The sequence below is a fragment of the Diadema antillarum genome, unplaced genomic scaffold, assembly GCF_040938485.1.
Source record: "Diadema antillarum isolate AM-2024a unplaced genomic scaffold, OU_Dant_1.0 seq00000781_RagTag, whole genome shotgun sequence".
Lineage (NCBI taxonomy): Eukaryota > Metazoa > Echinodermata > Echinoidea > Diadematoida > Diadematidae > Diadema > Diadema antillarum.
The window spans coordinates 697,501-721,507 of NW_027271669.1; the positions used below are offsets into that span (position 1 = coordinate 697,501).

Sequence of the window (24,007 nt, forward strand, 5' to 3'; positions counted from 1 at the left end):
TGATTCTTCAAGCTCAAATGATATGAAATAAGAAATTTTGCGAAACATATCGCAGTGATAAGTGATTAAACGATTTATTGCGGGGTATAATAGTGCTTCGGAGGGCATAGTTCGAATCTCAGAATTACACGTATAAAAACTTTACTAGGCCTATTAGAATGATTAGTAGATAGGAAACACACAAGACGAGCATGACTATTTAGGCATTGGCGAATTTAAGTCTACGAGATCACAAAAGGATGTACATCCATTGATACACATTAACACACACACTTTTGCAGACAAACGCATTTTTAAATCTATTCCTTGCATTGAACAAAAAATCTGTGTAGGGAATGGCTGTGGAACAGACGAAACATGAGTCATCGAAACTTTGGGTTTCTTCAACAGTCATGTGGCATGTTTTTACGTTATTTAATTATTTGCAGCAAGGTCTCAGAGTATTTCAGGGTCCCTTCCAATAACGGACCCAAACACGCCAAACCACCCGGGAGAGTCACCCAACTCCTCCATTGCACCAACCACAATTTAGGGGAATACGCTACTCGTTTGGCCTGTAATTGCTATACTTAAAGCCAAAGTAAGGAGAGATCCCATCTATAATATACGGCTAAGTCAAGGCCAAGATTGTCAACGTCACAATGGTCAAGCAAGGTTAAGTAATTGCTCATAGAAAGACCTGCATTATTTCCAGCAGGAATCCAAGAAAAAGATATATGATAATAATGATATCATTATATTGATACATGTATCATTATCATAGTGCACGCCAAGACAGGAAGAAATGTAATCATGTAACTGAATGTTACAGAAACGAACGAGGGTAGAAAAGTGGAGTTACTTAACATTGAGGTTCACGTATAGACTAATAGTCAGAATATTTATTTTTGGGGGTCCACTTATGAGTTGAAAGCCTCATCTGTTATTGTCTATAGCACCATGATTCTGTCTTTACTCGTTTGTTTCGTGTGTACTTTTGTTGTTTTTATTTTCGTATTGTTTGTTTGTTTTCTGTTGACAAAAAAGACCAAAATAATGTGCAAGCAGTCGTGTTTTTCTTTGTTAAGGTTTTTTTTGGGGGGGGGGGGTGGCGGGGGAGAGCGGATTGAAAAATAAAAAGATGAAAATAGCATATCATTCGCTGTAACGCATTAGGAGCATGTGATGTTCAGTTTCAACGTATTTTGTATCTTAAGATTTTCCATTTTCCCTCTAAAGATGCGCCTGAATGAAAAGGATTTAAAAAGTGAAACAATGAAGAAAGGTTGGAACTGTCTACAGGCATGCCATAGAGGGAGCACTCCTTAAAAGAAAAAAATCATAATGAAATCAAACAATTAAAGACCAAATATCGGTTGTTGTGATAAACCATGTCACCACGACGATTTTTATACAATAACAGCTATGACTCCCATACTGAATCGAGGACTTTCCTGTATCTTGTTACAAGCTCATCACCAGAAAATACTTTCCGCAAACCGCACCTGTCTCTGACAATAGTCCACAAACAACCCGATTTCTTATTACTCTGATACTCAGGGGGACATGTCATATTCAATTGAATGTTAAGTGTTAAATTTGTCACTTCTCCAACACCTGTTCGTATCAATGCCCTATTATTATGATATGTCATCTTTGATAGTTCGCCATATTTCATCCGCAACCCAGTACCTCTTGTATACTCACAGAAGATCTATACTCGCTGTAGACGATTGTTCTGATCCTCAGCAGAGAAGAGCTTGTGTACGGCCATGATACAGAGGTTTAAGTGAAGGACAATATACCTGTGCATTTCAGTTGATAGTTTGTTTCCCGGAATCATGAAAGTTTCATGGATTGGCAGCCTTCTTTATATTTGATTCACCTTCCAAGATAGTAGGACACAAGGACGCCGGTTTCAAACTGAAGTTATCGTAAGTGTTGATTGAATTGCAGTTTTCATAATTTGAAACATGACCGTAAAGTTTGTTATTCGCAATTAATGATGTTTTAACTTTGAAGGAAATGACTAGATAAGGACAGTGACTCAAAGGTTTCACTTTTCACATCAAGGTGACTGAAGACTATGTCATAAGTAAAGATCAACGCATTAGAAGGTGAAGGTTTAAGTCTTTATACAACCATTGTAAGAACCAACCTTTCCAACGTTACTTAATTAGAACTGTGACATTTAATCAGCGTTTCAGTTTTAGCAAGTTCTTTTTTTTTCCCTTTACCAATTGTTTACCATACTAATGGCTAATCTTGGAAAGCTCTGCTAAGAACCTTACCAGAAAACTACAAGATATATGAGTTGAAATAAAGAGAGAAAGAAGGCGCAATTCTCATTTGACAGCCTAAATTGCACAGATAAAAGTTCTCTGTTTGTAGGTTTTACAAATTAATCAGGTATTGTGTTTCGACATTGATTTCGCTTTATTTATTCAACTGCACATACTATTGAATTTGTTAATATACGCGTAGTGATTCGTGGTGCCTGCATAATAATCATTCTTCTCCTTCTCTTCAAGTCAGTTGCAGGAAAGAGAACTAGCCTCCTAACATTAAGTATTTTAACTTGATTTGATATTTACACCATTTCTAAGCTCATTAACCGGGAGAAGAAGTATTTACAATTACCACAGTGTGCGATGTTGTGCGACAGAGATGAATGTTTTTTTTTCATAATATATAAATGATTCACACGGTATAGAAATGATAAGGATGAATAGGCGGCAGGGTTTTCAACGCTGTATAATTTACTCATGATTACGTTGAACACTGTGTTTGTGTATATCTATGTGTATTTGGAGTGCTTAGGATGTAATTATCAAGGCCTGTAGGTGACATTTTTAAACGTGAATTTTCATCATTAAGACCATCTCTTTCTGCGTCAGCGAATTCATTCTGTCGTCGATTATCATTCCTTTTTATTGATGATTGAAAATATGAGTATAAGAAAGGGTTAAAGGGGATGGCTAGTAATTGATCAGTGGGAATGCTGGGGGATGATTGTACCCAATCCTTTTGGGATTCACTGTAATAAGAGTACATTATATATCCATTGTTGTGTGAAAATTATTTGCTTCAGAACGGTCTCATATTCAAGTAATGTGCAGTTTCATGCCCCGTCACTGACCAGGGACGCTAACCTAAAAACATTAAACTGCACATTACCTGAATATGAGACCGTTCTGAAGCAAATAATTTTCACGCAACAATAGATATATAATGTACTCTTAAATGAATCCCACAAAGATTGGAACAATCATCCCCCAGCATTCCCACTAATTCCCACTGATCAGTTACTAGCCATCCCTTTTAAGTCCATGAGGGGTAATTGAGAGAAAATTAATAAAGACAAAAAAAAACAACAGCCTAATGTGTTAAGTTTTTCAGTTATATGAGACCGTTATACTATAGGAGCCTACAAAGTGAAATGTAAAACCGTTATGTGAATGATTACGCTTGCATTGCGTTGCAACGGGTCTCAAAAAATGAGAGGCAAAATTGGACCTGGGTCGTTTTTAAATCATTCAGGTATTCAATCAGTATCACTCGAATCCAAAGTTGAATCTCGATTAATTTTTCCAAGGCCCCACATTTCAAAGTCCTTCAAATCCGTCGTTACTTGAAACAGATTGAAGGCATTTATTGAAATCAGTCACAAGGATATGACAATGCTGTTGAGATTATGCTGATTTCTTGTTAGTAATAGTATTAGTATGTGCTGCCTTTCGAGCTCGTTTGATTCTATCGTTAGCGATGCCATACCAATTCAGGCCCTCACCTTTTCCCCGAGACATGTTCACGTCAAAAATTGCCGAAAGTCGTCGTTAATCTTTAAACACACACGAGGATGGAATACTTCTTGAAATTTTGATGATACTCATGAGTAATGACGCTGTGCAGTTTCTGCCGCATACTATTCACCAGAAATGTACAAATCGGCATATATGCCCTTGATACATGTTTCCACCTTTGCAATGGTTATATCTGCTTACGTCTTCTTGTTTCTGCCTGTTCCAAGGGGAAATAACTCAAAACTGAATTTTCTCAGCGCGCCAGTTGTTAGTAACAAATCATTCTATATTTGATGAATCTCAATGTCACGAAAGGAATTGATATTGAAAGAAAATTCCACTGTTGAAGTACACACGAACGAGTACACACAAACATTACAGACGCACCCACATACACACATTCTCACCCACATACACACATTCTCTCTCTCTCTTTCTCTCTCTCTCTTCCACAAGACAACATAACATCCTCATGGTTGGTAAACACAGGTATTTCCGCCTGCACTTTATAAAATGCATAAAATGCAGGCGTGTTTGGCTTGCACAGAGAAGTGGCTAACAGAACCAAAAACCAAATAAGGAACAATCAGGAATGGCAATCAAAGGCAGAGTTTTTTGTCTAGGCAGAAAGGGATAGATAGCATGACAGAGTGAAAAAACAACAACAGGCAAACAAACGAAAGATGCATCCAACTTTTTTACCATAAAAAGAATCCAATTAAGATAGATGACTTGACATTTGGACATATAAAGACATAATAAATGAATAATGTGCATTTATAATGAGTGTGGGAGTGTGTGTATGCTATATATAAGTAGTATATATATATATATATATATATATATATATCCCTATATAAAGAAATAGAGAGAGAGAAAGAGAAGACCAACCACTTCCTGCGATTTTTAATCGTGGTTCCACATCAGTTACTCTACAAAATCAATTCCTCTTTCTCCCATTTCTCTCCCTCAAACAATAGTACGATAGTTGACGAAGCTGCAATGGCTAAGATTAAAGACCTTCGCTTTGGACGACTGACATTCATCAAATTTTTCCCGTGTGTACTCACTGAAGACCTAAATTCTGCTTTGTTCATCTGCTAAGCATATGATAAAAATTTTGTCTGAATACTTTACCGAATCTGACGTCTGAAATCGTGCGTTGACCTTTGAAAGACGTGGTGGCGTGGGGATACCGTGGCGTGGGAAGGTTCGCCCGGCTCGGGTATATTCTAGAATCCACGTAAAGAGTTGTGTGTAACTTTATCACAGATTTCTCTGCTATTACACACACACAGCTGAAGAATCTCGTCTGGAGTTGACCGTTGCCGATGAACGTGAGCTTTGTTGCACATATCGCTGTCCGGTATCTTAGGATGTTCGAATAGGCCTATACCCTGGTGGGCAGCGAATGAATCGAACCACCCATTAACCCCCACTCTATCGAGTCATAATAGAGATCTACCTTCATCGCTTTAGCATTAACTGGCAGTCATGCGGTTATATATCAAGGTCTTTGCCCAAGGGGGGAGAACGGGTGTCTTACTAACAATAAGATTGTTGAACTTAACTGTGACCTGCAACCCCAGATCGTTATTTGACCAACACTGACATTTTATCTTGCCTTCTGCATTCATTAATAAAGTTAGATAAATGGTCATTATATCCCAACAGAAAAAAAAGAAAAGTAAGAGGGAAAGATACCCGGGTGTCTCGCGGTCACCTGATTATCGCAAGTTCACCTTCCACACATTCTTGCAGACTATAACCTAAGAACATAGAAGGGGGGGGGGTGAGGGCCTCTGGGGGCCTGGTATCTATTTGCATATTCTATCACACTGGCAAAAGCGGAGAATTGTGCCCTTTTTACAAAAATATGCATCTTATCACTTTGGTAATGATACCTGAACAGTTTGGTGAAAATTTGACCATGAGCTTTCAAGAAGGAGATGAAAATGCAAAATTTGAGCTCCAATTTGGAACGCCCAGTGCCCCAAGGTGGGGGGCATCTCTGGATCCCAATGTGGATCGCCCAGTGCCCCAAGGGGGCATCCCTGGATCCGAGGAGAACCAACTTGAAACTCGTTCACTTGTACTCATAACACTAATTTAGTTCTTTCACGCCTTGTTCTAGAGACAATTTTTTTTTTAAGATTCCTTAATTTGTGGGCAGTGACTATTTGAATAAATTGCAATCATATTCCCTTTGGGGATGCTACCTGTAAGTTTAAGAAGGAGCTAAAATGTACACTGCACGACCAAAGACGCACAACTGATGCCGAACGATGAATGATCGTACTGTATGGCTCGCTTGAGTCTTAGGTACAGGCAAGATGTCAGGTGAGCTAAAGAGTAGAATTTGGCTAAAAAATAAAGCACAATTCCACATTTCACGCAAGTTCCCTTTGATGAATAGAGTCAAGTATGCACACACAAGTTGCTACAGGGGTTCACCAGACTCTGACATAAACTGAGAAAGTTTTTGAATTGTAAAGTTTCGCATGATGTTGATCAAAATTTACATGCAAACTCCGCGTTTACCGGAAACCGCATACCAGTATAAAGACAGGGAAAAGGCGCAGTCAGTTTTTGTTTTGTTTTGTTTTGTTTTCGTTCATCAAAACTAGAGGTTCAGTGCTTTCCCAAAGTCGTGAATTCAAAAATTGCTGGCAGTACCCAGCTGAAGCTAACGTGTTTGTAGGTTATATGGTCTCTACCTGTCGTTTTTATGGGAAGGGATGGTTTATCGCGAGATAAGAGACAAAGTTTGGGGTTATAAAGTTGACATGTGGGAACAATGACCTGTGCGTGTTTTTAGAACACATCTTATTAAGGGATATTTGGTTTGCCACAAGTTTGATTTGACCCCTTTTTTGGCCATGGTAGGCCTACTAGGAGACTTCTGTAAAAGTTTCCGTTTCCGACGTGCTTGCAACAGTTTGAATGTGGTTTTGTACCCCTATAAAAATTGAAAATCTGGTTTTGAAATGGCTGAGATATCCAAAAACAAAGCGGTCCTAATAAAAGGCGTGTCCCACCTTTTATTTAGAAGACTTTGTTCTGCTTTGTTTTTGGATATCTCAACTATTTCAAAACCGATTTTCATCAAGTAAACTTTCCTCTCAGAATTGTATCCCCTTTAATATGTCATAAGAAATGGTTTCTTATTACTAGCATGTGGTTTCTAATTATGTTGCAAAAAAAGATCGGAATTCCCATCTCAACCAAAACTATACCATCCTTTTAAGAAGACATTGTTTATGTGTTTTCGGCTTTAAGAAATTTGAGCGGCATAACGGTACATGGCAAGCACGCTACTGAGAGCTCTTGGAAAAATGGAAAGAAAATAAATTTGTGATAAACCATATTGAAATGATCGTGTGAAGTGTGTAACAGCGACCGGTATTACCACACTCGATTCCCCCATGGAAATGATGGATAGATTATTTGGTCGTATCTGTTCATACATATCTGAATAGTGACAATATGATTTTTCAAAGCTTTGTATCCATGAAAATGTCTTCATTAAGACATGTATAAACTTCAATGACTGTCTGTCAGGAAAATATATATTTTTTTTTGATTGATAGAGTCATCACAGTTCAAAACAATCCGGATATTCAGACAAATGGCGAAATCATAACATTTGAAACTGAAATTGAACGAGAATACAGTGAAGATAATTATGTGGATAATGACGTGTTCTAAAGGTCGAGTGCATTGACAGATATACAATGTAGGATATAATGGTGATGTATGTGGTCTAATGACAGGTTTGAGTGCTAAAGTACTCGCCGAACAATGGATGCCGAAAAAGAATGGATTGCTCTAATTGTTTAAAGCTTCAACATTCAGTGGATATACACACAGGCACACAGGCATAAATAATACAAACGCATGTGCTCACAATAGAATCTCAATACCATCAATATCTCAATAACGTCCGGTGGTTTAGGAACAAAAGCATATTGAGCAAATGGACCCAGAATTACTAGAACGAAATTATGAATTAAACAACTGTATGTGTGACATGATGAATATGGAATTAGTTAAAATGCTTCGCCGTAGATTAGGGAAGTAGGCCTATACAGGAGGGTATACTTACGTCCTTTGGTTACGTCCACTGACCAATGGTTAAGGTTTTCACTCCTTACAACACTCAATTCCTTAAAACAAGTTTTAGTGTTTATTTTTAATATTTCTCTTACAGAAACCTGGATCCAAGCCTAGGCCGCCAGAAACCGAAACGTAGTAATGCTTGAACACATGCACTTATCCTACATTAAAAGTGGCATAGTTGACTTTTTCGCGTCCTCCAGCGTAGCGAATGGACTCTCTAATCCGATGATCAGACGTTTATTCATATCAAATATTTGAACAGTAAATAAAATGCAAACGTTCCCTCCATTCGTCTTCATTCTTCATTCGTTGCCGATTTCAGCTTTCTTTCTTCATGCTTCATTTTTGAGAGTATTTACACATCACGTATATAGCCACTGCAAGGATCATGGCCTTGGCTTCTTGAGAGAAAGAGAAAGAGAGAAAAAATGGCGACCCTCTTGATTTTTGCCCTGCCCTGTTTGCACCGTTGACTTTACAAGGATGAGAAAACATACTTGTGGTGTATCATAATGTCTTCCACTTTGTTTTGTCTTTATGCTTTTTTCTACATAGTCGTACAGTATGTGAGATTAAACCCTAGAGACTGCATGATCCGAAACGGTAAACACTGGACTGGGTTGGCAGTGTGTTGCCCCATGCTATTTACCATGCTCTCAAACCTAATGTAATCTATCTTGGTTCTGACTTTTGAGCTGGAGAGGGAATCGATGCAGGCAGAAGAGGCAGTAAGGAAGGAAGAGGAAACATTTTGTTGCTAGGGTATAAAGTACTGGAGCTTAAAACATTGCGTGCCAGCAGAAGATGTTTGCTCATCGTGAACAGGATTAGCTTTAAACCCCTTTTTCATCAAGACAAACTTATCGTAATTTAACTGACTTCGTAATCCCTTGTTTCAAACAGTGAATCCCCCCCCAAAAAAAAAAACAATTTATACACGAACCAGATCTACCTGACTTAGCAGCAAAAACCATTCATTGTAAAGTGAAACTTTGTGTGGGTGTGTGTGTGTGTGTGTGTTTGAAAAGCAGCTGTATTCTTTTCAAGATATCGTCCCATATCTTACGAGAACAGAATGGTCCCATGTATCCCTGCCTGTATACGAGGAATTCATCTGGATTCTCAGACGCAACGAACTGAAATAAAAAATCGTCAGTAACTTTTACTAATACATAATCAATTTATGGTGACGATTTATTAAAGGGTGAAATCAAGTATGAAACACATTACTGCCTGAGGGAAAATTGTTCTCCCAATGTCTTTCTTTCTGACAATTTTTTTGAATGGATGATAGAGAAGATAATAACGACTATAACATGACCATTATTGCCAAGCAAGCTGAATCTAACCACCATGGTTGCCCTCCGGACACCCGCTCTAGACATGCTAGAGGTTTATAGTTATGTATTTACCACACTGTATGGTAGAGCGGCTTTGGGCTTGGTTAATGCAATGTACTATAAGCATACAATTGTCATGCTTTAGAACATTCACTCAAATCTGAACAAACTGCGAAGAAATTCCACTTTCCCCAGTGACTGTCACTGGTACCCAGTTATAACGATACACTTTTTGGAGGCAGGTGGGAGTGGGCGGAAGGGACGAGTTAGTAATTTGTTGATAGGAGGCGGTGTTTGTAAGTTGGTATTATACCATATGTTTTTGTCTTTAAACCCGTTCGAGGTACGCAGCTGCGCGTAAAATTAGGTCGCTCAGCGTGGCGGCTGGTCTCACTGAGCCTCGAAACAGGGCCTTTTGATATGTCAAAGATGCAACAAAACGACCCAGCTCGCCAACCTATTTTCTTCTTCATGAACTCAACAATGGTGGCATACATTCTTGGTTCGAGTTCTTCTTTCTCATCTTCCTAGACAAGTATCATGATGTCAGCAATACTAACTGACTTTAATATCAAACAATGACTGCTTTTCGTTTTAACCGTTTCAGCGTTTCCTTTTGTCAGGCATTTCACTCTGCGCCAATGAGTAGGCCTATTCCAGCAACCTGTGAGCGATAAACAAAGAAAGTAAACATGCACGTGTATATAATTTGTGAGTTTTTTCTGTTGCGACAGTGGCCTACCAGAAGGAATTAATTATAGGCGAGCTGTCTTGAGTCTTTGACCTTTACCAATGTATAAAAAACCCTGCATAATCTGCAGTTGAGGTCATTGTGTGCAATGGTACTTGAAACAGAGCGTGATGGAACGCGCGCCTTTTAAAAAGAAAAAAAAAAAGACCACGTGTTGGCCTATAGAACATGGAATAGATAATATAGGATTATAGGAATTAGCGCACGCTGTCGGAGACAGTTTCATACGCCTCAGAGCATCAGTAAATGGTAGCTGCTTTCAGGGTAAAGTGGCATCCATTGTCAATTTCACTTCTTCAAACTAGGCAGAAAGTGCTTCAAACGGCGTCGGTATACGATATGCAGTGAATGGGACCACTTTGCCGTTTACGGTGAAAAAAAAATGCACAACAACTAATGAATATGTAAGTACATTGTAGATAGACAAACGTACCTGGACATTTTGGGGCAATCTTATACTTTATATAAAGGCCTATCTCAATGGAGGAGACGTCACCAGGAATTGACAAAAGAGAGAGAGAAAAAAATGGCTTGGACTCTTAACAAGAAGGCAACTCCACGTCTACGTCCAAAATTGTCCGAATCGAAATCGATTTAAGAATGCATTTCAGTAATTCCGTTTTCGTGTTTAATAGCATTACTGCTCCTGCGCTCAAAGGTTGAGACATTTTCTTTTACTTTATTTGATATTGTAAGTCTTGGTTTATGCACATTATGTTCAATGTCGTTTATTCTTCCTGCTCTTAGAATGAATATTTTTGTTGAAATAACAAAATCTAAGCTACATCTAAGACGCCTCCTAACAAGTTAACAACTATAGCAGTCGCGCCGGGGACGTCTGTCGCCGCAGCGTTGTCTGTATAATAGCGAGCATAAGATCTGCGACGGGAGCGCTAATTAGACTAAAAATGGTGTTTTGCACATGCGTGAGACAGTTGTTTCCATTGTACAACCCGGGAGTCTGCGTCGTCTAATTAGCGTCGCGTTGCAGATTTAAAGCTCACTAACACATACAGGAGGAGGAAGGGATGAAAGAGGAGAAAAAGATGAAGACATGTTTCCAGTATACAGAGTAACTCATGAGTAACTCACACTGACACTCTTCAGTTCAGTTTATTTTATTTCAGCATTTCGTTTTCAATACAATATAACAAAATGCCAAAAATCGTATGAACTGTTCCTACGTATTAATACATATTATGGAGTGCAATCGAATAAACGAAAACATATGACGAGCAAAACTATAGAATAGAATTAAAGGTACCCTTTCCCAGAAGGGACACTTTTAATTAAGTTTTAAGAGAGAGAGAGAAAGAAAGATAATAATAAATATTTTGAAAGGTGGGGGACCATCTTCATAAGCAGAGATTGACTAAGAAGATGGAATCAGGTGAGCTTACGACATAAATTACTCGTAAATCATCTTACAGTACATCTGAAATGTCACCTTTCAATGAGAGAAAAGCAGTGCAGAGGGTGTTCAGTGCTGTGAGGTGTGCGTTGTGCTGTCATGGCGCTGTTATGTGGTTTTAGAAGTATTTCAGTATTTTGTGGGAAACATAAAAGATATGATCACCTTAAACTCATTGTTTAGAATAAATGAAAACCTATGGTATGGAATCATTTATGTATCTTGAGAATATTGGGATTTGGGGATGCGTCTTTTAATTCTCTTTTTAAAATATGCAAAGATATACCCGATGTGCTCACGTTTAGAAGCAGAAAATTCCAAACATCTGGTCCATGAAGTTTTAATGATTGTTGGGCTATGACTATTCTCTGTTTTTCGAGATAATAATCGGACAATATTGACCGCGTTGGGTATGAATAAACTGCAGAGTTTGCAGTGAAAAAAAAAGGTTTTTTTAGTCGTGTTTTTTAAAACACAGTCTATTTATAGATGTGTGAATATTGTTGATACGATCAGTCAAAGTTGAATTATAGTCAATTGTAATTCCTAAAAATTTGGAGGGGCTCATTTTAATTGAAGGCAATCTATCAATACATGCATCACTCTTCGCATCGAGATCTAGTTGTCAGTGAAGACCACTGGCGACCTTCTGACTACCTTTTTCATGACCAACTGACGACCCCCCCCCCCCCGGGGAAAAAAATCATTTGCCTGCTGGTTTTCGATGCTGCTAGCAAACCTAAACCGTTCGCCAACCGGTCGCCGAACACTAGAAAATATTTTTCCGATTAAAACAAAACAAAACAAAACAAAACAAAACAAAGCAAAATAAATCATATCAGAACAAAACAAATCATATCAAAGCAAAAAATAATGATCATAAATAAATATTCACAACCTCGTAATACAGCCAATTGCCAAGCAATGATTACAGAGGTTATACAATGGTTGACGACTGGTCTCCTCTTGGCCGGGTGTATATCTGGAAGATTGTGAATTTTTGTCTTTTGGCTACAACTTTCGATTTGTTTGCGCACAGTGTCTCATTTTGTCTTGTCACATAATAACTTAATGCTGTCACGAATTGTATCTTTGGGTGCACGTCACGAGACCGACACCCACGAATCATACAGCCCACGAGTCATAGAGCTTACGAGTCATACAGTCCATGAGTTATATAACTCACTAGTCATACAACCCATGAGTTCGACACTAAGTTAACAAGGAAAAGTAGAAATTACGCGGTGCGTAATATATGTCCCCGCCGGAAGTAGCATTTAGTAGCAAAATGTACAATATTGGTAAAAAATCAAGGTCAAAGGTCAAAGAAGTCAAAGGTCAAAATTCTGTGTAGAAGTTTTGAAGCTCTCACCTAGTGCCATCACATAAAGGAAACAGAATCGAAATCGGGTTAGAAATGGCGAAGGAGTAGCATTTTGTAGCCAATGTACAATATAGGTCAAAAATCAAGGTCAGAGGTCAAAGAAGTCAAAGGTCAAAATTCTGTGTAGAAGTTTTGAAGCCCTCACCTAGTGCCATCACATAAAGCAAACGGAAGTGAAATCGGGTTAGAAATGGCGAAGGAGTAGCATTTTGTAGCAAAATGAACAATACAGGTCAAAAATCAAGGTCAAAGGTCAAAGAAGTCAAAGGTCAAAATTCTGTGTAGAAGTTTTGAAGCCCTCACCTAGTGCCATCACATAAAGCAAACGGAATCGAAATCGGGTTAGAAATGGCGAAGGAGTAGCATTTTGTAGCAAAATGTACAATATAGGTCAAAAAATCAAGGTCAAAGGTCAAAGAAGTCAAAGGTCAAAATTCTGTGTAGAAATTTTGAAGCCCTTACCTAGTGCCATCATATAAAGCAAACGGAATCGAAATCGGGTTAGAAATGGCGAAGGAGTAGCATTTTGTAGCAAAATGTACAATATAGGTCAAAAAATCAAGGTCAAAGGTCAAAGAAGTCAAAGGTCAAAATTCTGTGTAGAAGTTTTGAAGCCCTTACCTAGTGCCATCATATAAAGCAAACGGAATCGAAATCGGGTTAGAAATGGCGAAGGAGTAGCATTTTGTAGCAAAATGTACAATATAGGTCAAAGGTCAAGGTCAAAGGTCACGACTGAAATTCTGTGTAGAAGTTTCAAAGCTCCCATGTAGTGCTATCATATAAAGCAAACAGAATCAAAATTGGCTCATAAATGACAGAGAAATAGCAAATTGAAGATTTTGATCACACACGGACGCACACACGGACACACGGACGGACACACGGACGGACACACGGACGGACGGACGGACGGACACACACACGTACGGAGCCCGTTTCATAGTCCCCTGCTCGAACTCGTTCGGCGGGGACAAACAAGGGCCACGAGACCGATACATTAAGCCCCGTGTTGTATCTGTCGAACTCGTGGGCTGTTTTTACCTAGTGTCGAACTCATGGGCTTTGTTTGCCTAGTGTCGAACTCATGGGCTGTATGACTCATTGACCTTTGTCAATGTCGAACTCGTGGGCTGTATGACTCGTGGGTGTCGGTCTAGTGGGATGACCCCGTATCTTTTACCTCTCTTTTGTTTTCTTCATCATTTTTTGGTTAACTGCAACATGATTTAGTATCGATGGGGACAGGAACTATTTAGGCTTCATCAATCCCGCTGGTCAAGAACGGTTGACTATTAAAATCATGTTTCTTTGTGCGTAAATTTGGGGATGTGTGTACAATATGTTGCTCTGTGTTTATGTGTTTTATCCTATAGGTGTTACAAAAAAACATTTCCCACTTTTAATCCTTATTAGTGCAAAAACTATATATCAGATGACATTGACATTGATATGAGCAATAGCTGAATAGTGTACAATTTTGTTGGAGGTAATTTAGAAATGAAAGCATAAATCAGTTTCATGAAATTCAAGATTTATTTTCAAGTTAGGTTTCAGATTTTGCTCTGTTCTCAACCCTCTGTACAAAACTTTAACTTTGCACAGGGGTCAGTTGGTGTGTATGGGAGTGTTTAGTTATAAACACGCAGATTATGGTCCTGGACAATGGCCAGGGTTTGAATGTTCTTTTACGTCATATTCATGAGAAATTCCACTCTCACAGCTAGCTGGTCTTTATTCATCCTGAAATGTAATGGATATGCAAGCACATGGAAACATATGCTAACGTTTTTCATGTGCATGCATTTTACCCTTTACCATGGATTCAGACTAGCAGTGCCTAGGGCAATCCATCATGATATTGATAAAGCATTCATGTGCCCGGGAGGGCCCGGGAGCAAGAGTCCAAAGCCTAGTCAGCAGATCTCTGAAAAGGTGGTATGCGTGGTATTCATGTCTATTGTTCAGGGTCATTGTAAGCACACACTCACTCACACTCATTGGTTCCTGCGTAAAGTTCAATTTTGTACAGAGGGTTCAAATTTGACCAATATCTGGAACTTAACTTTAAGATTAATCATGGATTTAATGAAAGTGATTCATGCCCTCATATTCAAATCACCTTCAACTAAATTGTATACTATTCAGCTTTTACTCATATCAATGACAGTGTTATGTGATGTATAGTTTTCGAACTATCAAGTATCAAAAGTGGGAAACGTTTTTGTAACGCCTAGTATGCCTATATACAATTCAAACTTTTGCATAGGGGAAAAAGGGGACAGAGACACCGTATGCAACAAGAGGCGAAAAGGCCAATGCCATTGATAACCATCCACCAAAGCATGTCTAGCAGCAACCTTCTGTGATTCAGCAATGGTGTGTAAATAGGCAAACCGGATGTCTATGCAGACAGAGAACTAGAAAAACGCAGACAATTTCACGCATGTTGAGTCCATTGTGATTCTATCAAATGTGTCTGGACATTGGAACTAAATAATGACGCGCAGCTATACACAATGCTACTACAGGTGGTATACACCCCAAACTCGTCATCTTGCATTGTTACATCGATTGTCCCTATTCAGGTATTGAAAAGTCCATGCTACTAATGATGTCATGAACTAGTTCATCAATGCCCAGGGTCTAGACCGTACATGTATTTTGCGAGTGAATCAGAGAGGAAAAAGGAGTCATTATCATTCAGTTTATTCACTCTCGTTTTTAGATTGACAGTTTTTCGATGAGCTTCATTGAGGAAGCTTACTTCCTCGAGCAAGCTTAAATGCGACAAGGCAAGTTTCTTTTGTTTCTATTGCGCACAATATATCGTATATATGAATTATGATCATAGTATTTTACGCATACGCCATTACGATTTCATATGGCGTGAAAATCAATAAACGCTACGCTTCATAATAGGCGCCATAATGCTGATACCAAAATGCCAGCCGAGCGTTTTGTGTCCCGCCCTCTGTGTCATCCTGAAGAACAAAACACTGGAAAATAAAACATAAAAACGCTCAGTTCTCGCCTGTGGCGCCACACACGCTTCCAAGTGTGCGAATGGACGTGGCCAAATGATTGCATTGTTTAGTCTGTGATTCTCAGCTGCATTTAAGACTGGTGCCGGTATGCAAGGAAAGTGTGCATTTGCTCTAAAACGTCATCTAGTCGTGCCACGCGCACTATTTTAGTAAACATAATAGCCTAGCCGTACACTGTGTACCCATATCGGTAGGATTGAAGCTGAACTCTTTTACCCTTGTGTGCTATCATGATCTGCAGCAGATTCGCTTCTCCGTCTAAAGTCTACTTTACTCCACCTTCCTTCACGAGCTCGCGGTGGGTATTTTCCTTTATTCTCTAGACGAACCTTTGGGCACGTAATTACATCCGCTCTTCCTCCAGTCTTCAGGCTATCGTATGCGGTGTTTTACAAAATACATTTAGTGTCATTCTTGTACATCAGTGAAGTCTTCCGTCGTTTGTTCATCTGTTTGTCTGTATGTTTGTTTGTTTCTCATGGCTTCGCGTTTGTTGTTATCGCTTTACAGTCCAAGACTCTTGGCTTGAGTAGCAGCGGGAAGCCAGCGGAGAGGAGAACCAAGATGGACTTGGACCAGACTTTACACCAGCTGAAGGACTGGGGGCGATATCAGACCCTTGCCTTCATACTCATCACCATCGCGGGTACATGGTTCCCTGCCTGGCAAATCTTCTCGGGGGTAAGTTATTCGTGATCTTTTGGCCCAATGGGGAAGTCTCGGTAAACCATTAGACACCACCTCCTTCCACAAAAATTGCAAGAAATGTTCTCTGTGGTCCTTAAAGGGATCGTATAGTTTTGGTTGAGACCTCACCTCAGGTTTCTCGTCATTTTATGAAAATTGGTTTGAAATCTCGTGAGATATCCAAATGAGATCAATCCTAATAAAATGTGGGTCCCACATTTTATTCGCTTCCTGTTACCATGTTTTTGGATGTCTCAGCCATTCCAAAACCGATTTTCATCTAATAAACATTGAAATCCTCTTAGAATGGTATGCTCTGTATCATTTCATGAGTGGTTTCTTGATATCTCACAAAAAGTTAAAAGCCCAGTCCTCACCCCCCACCAATACTATACCAGCGTCCGGTCGGTCATCCCTCGGGTGTAAGAATGGTAGGACCGACACTATCGGCTGAGGTACTCAGCAGGTCAGCTGTGCTGCTAGATAGTGGGAGTTGTGTCGCTTTTATGTGTGTTTGTGTGCCTGCAATAAAAAATGTATGCATATGATTTCATAATACACAGATAGACAAATAACTTAGAGACAATGTAGGTACGTATAGCTAGATAGACAGGTACACAGACAGGTAGATAGATAAAGTACATTATGAAAAGTTAACTTTTTCATTCAAGACACAATATACATTTCGTAGGGGGAAAATGGACATTTATAGTTCTAAAGAGATAAGAATGGATTTATAAAGCAAATGTTTTTCTATTTGTTGTTTTTATTGTGACTTTCTAACTAAAGGCTAGACATTACAATTTTGTTACGGATGTCATTCAATTATTTTGTTTCAACTCAAATGTAATACTTATCATATTGATATGATTAATATGTAATATATGTCAATCTCTCTTTACACACACACACACACACACACACATGTATATATATATATATATATATGTATATATACAACATATCACACATATTATGATAACAATATGCACATATGAGTGTTATTAACATATTTTCATTATGTTCGATAAAATTCTTCTGCAAACTGAGAATGAATACAAAATCATCAAAATTAACCCGCATAGAAATATCATCACAAAAGTCATTATCACGTGTCACGTGTCAAGTATCAGAACGTTTCGGCAGCACAAAACATTATGTATAGATAGCACATGCCGACAGGGCGGAAAGCAAATTCAACAAATATGATTAACAAACAAGAGGCACACATCTCTAATAGCAGTAAAATGACTAACAGGCACTTTGGAGAAACGACGCTCTGTTTAGATACCTGCATAATGTTTTAGAGCGATTAATGTATCCACAGTGAATGTAAAAATAGGGTGCAATCATCATGTGCTTCCTTTAAACTTTCCAAGAACAAAATTTCGCACAAGGTTGGAGAGGAGGGGGAAGGATGACGTTCTGGGTTAAACTTTGGGAGGCTGCGTTATTTATAATTATATATAAAAAAAAGGAAATTTACCCCAGATGCGATTGAGTGAATTGAGCAATATTAGAAGGGCACATCCACCCAAAAGTTAATGAGTTTTTAAAGAGGTATTACACTACACTATTTTCCATGCCTACTGAAAGAAGTTTAAAGGAATTGTGTAGTTTTGGTTGAGAACTAACTTAAGGTTTTTATCATTTTGGGGTGAAATAATGAGAAACTTCTTCTTAAATATGAAAGAGCGTGTAATTCCAAGAGGAATTCAACGTCTATTTAATGAGAATAAGGATTTCTTTTGAAATGGCCAAGATACCCGAAACAGAACAATCTTAATAAAAGGTGGGACCCTCCTTCTATTATGATCGCTTTGTTTTACAAAACCTATTGTCATCAAATAAACTTTGAAACAGTCTTAGAATGGTATGCTCTGCACTCTTTCACAAGTGGTTTCTTGATATCTTTCAAAAAAGTTAAAAGCCAAATCCTCATCTCCACCAATACTATACCATCCCTTTAAAGTCGAGTGTTCTTTCACTATCTTATGAGCAGAAATGTGAAAGGTTATATTGGACAAGTATCCAGGAGTTAAGATGGCGTTGTGGATGGCGATACGTGGATTGCCCCCATCTCTGTTAGGAAGATTGGCAATGCAACGCTAGTCAATTCTCAAAGGAGAGCGCTGGCACGCATTTCGTGCGCTCTCGATCTTTTGTATCTGATATAGACATATACTCGTTCACGATTCGCTGTAGTCTGGTAATTGCATAAGTATGATGAGTGCATCTTATACTGAACCGATTTTTTTCGAGATCTTGTGTAGATCGAGATGTATACCTTACAAACCCTGCTGGAGAGAAAACAGTTTCCCACAGTGTGAGAAATACAGTGTGAACACAATGTGAACACAGTGTGAAATCTCTTCACACTGTTAAATTTGAACGTTTTAACAGTGTGAACGCATTGTGAATCATCAATTCACACTGTGACACAGAACATTACCATGTGAACACTCTGTGAAAACCGAATCAAAGTGTGAAATCATCTCCACACTGTCTCGAGCATTTTCACATAGTCGACAATGTGAGCACACTGTGAGCACAATGTGAGCACACTGTGGGACACTGTGTTCTTTCTAGTAGGGAAACAATCCTTAACTACCACGTACCTGATGTTATACGTATTTACTATAATCAGTTTCGGCGGCTAGCTAGGTAGCTAGCTTTGTCTATGAAGGATCCGTATGTATTAGGAGGAACAAGACAGACGAACTGAGGTTAACATTATTTGGACCATTTTCCAAGGATTCATTCGTACGTCCGGAACATGGCAGATGCAAAAGCGCGGTAACGGCACTGGCGCGGTCCACACAACAGCGCCCTCTTACATCATTGGTCCTTTTCCTTTAACATTGCATTTGGTGAAACCAAGCAGATACAAAATTCAACACTCAGTTGGTCTGATTTAACTTCATTAAATTGAAAATGGAATGGAATTACACTCTGAAGTACAGTGGCACTAAATTTTACAACTGATTAGAGTTAAAAAAAAAAATACAACAACCCAGAAATGAATAAAAGGTTAACACAAAACGTATTTGGTAATTTCATTCTATTTCAATAATTTTCCAGACAAGTAGCACCATGAGTTAATGATATGCGAATAATTTTATACACATAATAATTTCGCTTTTTGACGTGAATTCAAGAAGGTGAAATTATACCGTACACGCCAAATTGTTTCCATCTTGCAGCAAATTTATGTAGTGATTTTTTAAATAGATTTAGAGGGTAGGCCTATAATATCTGTCTCCTCCAGAAAGATAGGACCTCAGGCCAAGTCGTGCAGTCATCTTATGATTCTCATTGTGCAATTTTTACGATAGGCCTTCCTGCTGGCACAACCTGAATACTACCACTGTAATCCCAACCCCGGCACACCGGCGGTCGAGTCCTGTGTGGTCCGGAACAAGACGGTCGAAGGAGCTGAGAAGTTCGGTGCACCAAACTGTGACACCTGTTTGATGTATGACGTCGACGCTGGCCAGCCAATCACAAACGCGACTCGTGAAGTGGAGTGCCAGAACGGCTGGCAATATTACAAGGACTATCCCGAGGAGTTCACCGTAGTGATGCAGGTAGCATGGGTCTCTCATGAAACATACGTGTAATCCAATGAAACATGTACAGTAGGCACCTTTATATCACATAATCTCTCTTTATGAAATATGCAATACATCCATAAATATCTAATATGGGATGTTTGATTAAATTTTCGAGCAATTCATGATTAGCAAGCACACGTCAACGCTATTACATGATCAGAATTGTTTGTGATATTCTAATTGACTAACTTGAAATGATATATTTTAGTATAAAACATGAAATATTTGATATTTACTTGTGTAGATATGGACGTTTTCTTCGTTGCACATAGTCGCAAAGACAATAAGGCCCCGTTAACTGTGCAGGGCTGGGCCGAGCCCAGGCTGAGCCCGGCCTCAATTGCGGTAATCGCAGCCCCGCAATTTTGTCCGTTTACAGTGGAGGGCTCGGCCCGCGCTTTTAATTCAAACCTTCAATATTTTGTTGTAGTGGCGCTCTGCTTGTAAACAAACGACTATTATTGGGAGCGCGCCGGTCGCAATTTGGTACCGCATTTGGCCCAGTTTGCGTTTACAGTGAGAAAAGGCCGGGCTCGGCCCCGGCCGAGTCGCGGCCGAGACTACGTCCATAGCTTGGCCAAATGCGCGGCCGATTTTGGTATCGCATTTGGCCTTTTGCGCGTTTACAGGAGAATGAAGGCCGGGCTCGGCCGCGGCCGAGCCCGGCCTTTTACTCGCTGTAAACGGGGTCCAAGTTGTAGCAAAGAAAATGAAAAGGTTAGGGGCAAATGATGTTACATGCGAATTCATCTGGAAGCTTGATATTGAATTAATGTAAAAGAATAATGGTATGGCCGGTAAAACAATCAAATTTTCGCCAATATTTTAGAATACCCGCATCTTGTTCTGCTGAACGCGATTTTTATTAAGGATTGCAGCTGGAAAAATGACTTGTGAGTGTTTTGTTTTTTTTTTGGTTTTTTTTTTTTGTTTTGCAGGTTGTGTGTGGCCGATAGTGGCGAAATTCACGTCTGTGTCTAAGCTGTATGGGCGGTAATCGTGTTTATGTGGGTGTGTGTTTGCCTCAATGATATTTTCGAATATGGTCTTATACACCTGTGTCTTGATGATGACATAGTTTGTGGTGTAGTATATTTCGAGCATGGCCTACTATTTTTATTCGATTCTGCGTTATTTCCATGTATGATGATAAAGAATGATTAGTACCTACTTTTGTGACACTTAGTTGGAAGGTTGTAATAAGACATTGACGTGGAGGTCAACTTCACCGTTTTTGAGTTTTGCTTTACGATATGACGCTGCCTTGATTTTTGCGTATTTCCTACATACTCTTTCAGTGCCTTTAGTTGCGATATGAAAATGATAATGCAACAATGTAATACTGAATTATCGTGGTGATATCTCAATAAATCGATATCCTAGTGGTGAATGACAAACGACGTAAAAGTCAATTTTTTTAATAAGATTGTAGTGTTCTCATCTTTGCCTTTCTCTATCTGTATCTCTCTCTCTCTCTCTTTTCATTACTTTCATTTCAGATGGACCTTGTCTGTTCCCGCCATTTGTGGCCGGAGACGGCTCAATCCATCTACTTTGCAGGGGTGTTGGTGGGTGCATTCAGTGCGGGACAGCTCTCTGATATGCTGGGTCGAAAGACTATCTTTATTGTATCCCTCCTAGGCGAAGGCGTGTGTGGACTCATTCTGGCTTTCATGACAAACTATTACGCATTCGTCTGCATCTGGTTCCTCGTCGGGATGTTCGAAAATGTAAGTGCGATGATCAAAACTTCATTCTGTCTTACGTGTTCATTAGTCTGTTTCTGTTTTGATGTTGTTCTTTAGAACTGACAAGGTGATAGACAAACACGCACAAACAAACCTGCGTAACTACACGCAACTGCAAGAGCGCGCATGCGTACAACGGCCTTAAATATTTAGCCGGGCCAGTGCGCTGAAAGACCTAACATTTTACACGATTCAGCGGATATTTTGCATTTACATCTTTAGTTGCCAGCCCCTATCCAATATTAACCCATTTTAGTAATTAGTTTATGTTTTCCCCTTGATTATAAATGTTCATTCATGAAATTGGTCCATGTTTGAAAGCGTCGAGGACAGGCGTTAGGAATCCCAATCTCTCCCTAATTTACTTTAATTGCTTTGAGTAGGGTCTATTTTTTATTTCATTTTCAATATTTTTTCCATCATTTTTTTTTTTTTTGGGGGGGGGGGTGATGACAGCTTTTCAGAATTACTTCTGGTGTGTCTGCGCACTTCACATTATTATGAAGGGCGACTTCACGATCATGAGAAAAGAAAGTACAACTTCAAACTTGTCCAATCCGCGATTCTGCGACATTATCTGCTACTGCTGCGGCTGCTTCTACTACTATTACTGCTACTACTACTACTACTATATACTACTACTACTACTACTATTACTACTACTACTACTATTACTACTACTATTACTACTATTACTACTACTACTACTACTATTACTACTACTATTACTACTACTACTACTACTACTACTACTACTACTATATACTACTACTACTACTACTACTACTACTACTACTACTACTACTACTACTACTATATACTACTACTACTACTACTACTACTACTACTACTACTACTATATACTACTACTACTACTACTACTACTGCTACTACTACTACTACTACTACTACTACTATTACTACTACTACTACTACTACTACTACTACTACTACTATATACTACTACTACTACTATATACTACTACTACTACTACTACTACTACTACTACTACTACTATAACTATATTACTTCCACTACTATATACTACTACTACTACAACTGTTTCTATTCCACGATTCTACGACATTATCTACTACTGCTGCCACTGCTTCTAGTTATTTATGTTACTATTATTACTATTACGATACTACTACTACTACTACTACTACTACTACTACTACTACTACTACTACTACTACTATATACTACTACTACTACTACTGCTACTACTACTACTACTACTACTACTACTATATACTACTACTACTACTACTACTACTACTACTGTGTTTTTTTTTTCGCTGTCTTTTTGAATACATTCAGTGTAGCTGCGTAAACGTTGTCATATCATCCAATCACTGGCTTGATGCCAAGTGCAATTATTCTGTCAATCTCTTTTCTCTGGTTTGGACACCAAGAGTCGACAGCTTGAATACGATGAGACAAATTTCTTTATTATGTGGCATAATTCTATAGATTTGAGGGCAGACAATTTGTTTTTGTATTATTGGCCTGCTACCAGCATCATCATGAATGGGTTTGTTTCTTACTGTGGGTGCGTTTTTTAACCGTCTACCGAATACCGATTAGTTTTATTGTCTTCTTGTTTGTCTGGTGAGTATTTGTGTATCCTTCCTCTAAGCGGATGGTAATGAAGGATTCGATGGTACCCGCAGAGAAATGACAGGAAGAAAGATAAAGAGATGAAAATGATTAAGAAACGTAGGAAATAGTTGAAGAGTATGATATTGATGATAATGATGATGATAAACAAACAAAGCTCATTGCTTTAGGTTTTTGTTGCTTGTTTGTTGATTTTTTGGCGGACGTGACAAAGTCATTATTTGTCTGCATCGGGCTAGGTGACTTTAAAGATATTCCTGTAACAAAGTTGAAAAACAAAGGTCAACCAATCATAAATTGACGATATTGTCTGGTGCTTATGGCGGCCCGCGGTGCCCTAAGATCAACAATCATGACTCGCTGAAAAAAAGTGGATCAGTTTTATGCGCATTAAAGTCGAGGATTGTGGATATTTTGGATATTTTTCGTTTCCGTTTCATGAAACATGACGCCGTAATAATTATCTGTTACACCATTATACCCTATTTATTAGACTATAG

The 24,007-nt window shown here is 38.8% G+C and overlaps 1 protein-coding gene across 1 annotated transcript in view; it reads left to right on the top strand.

The window, feature by feature from the left end:
- Positions 1 to 24,007, top strand: part of LOC139739043 (organic cation transporter protein-like) — a 48,015-nt gene that overhangs the window by 12,608 nt on the left and 11,400 nt on the right. The window contains exons 2-4 of the mRNA XM_071649655.1: positions 16,345 to 16,515; positions 19,857 to 20,108; positions 21,635 to 21,865. Of these exons, the coding sequence (XP_071505756.1) occupies positions 16,399 to 16,515; positions 19,857 to 20,108; positions 21,635 to 21,865 (600 nt within the window). The 5' untranslated portion in view covers positions 16,345 to 16,398. The remainder of the gene's footprint in view (positions 1 to 16,344; positions 16,516 to 19,856; positions 20,109 to 21,634; positions 21,866 to 24,007) is intronic.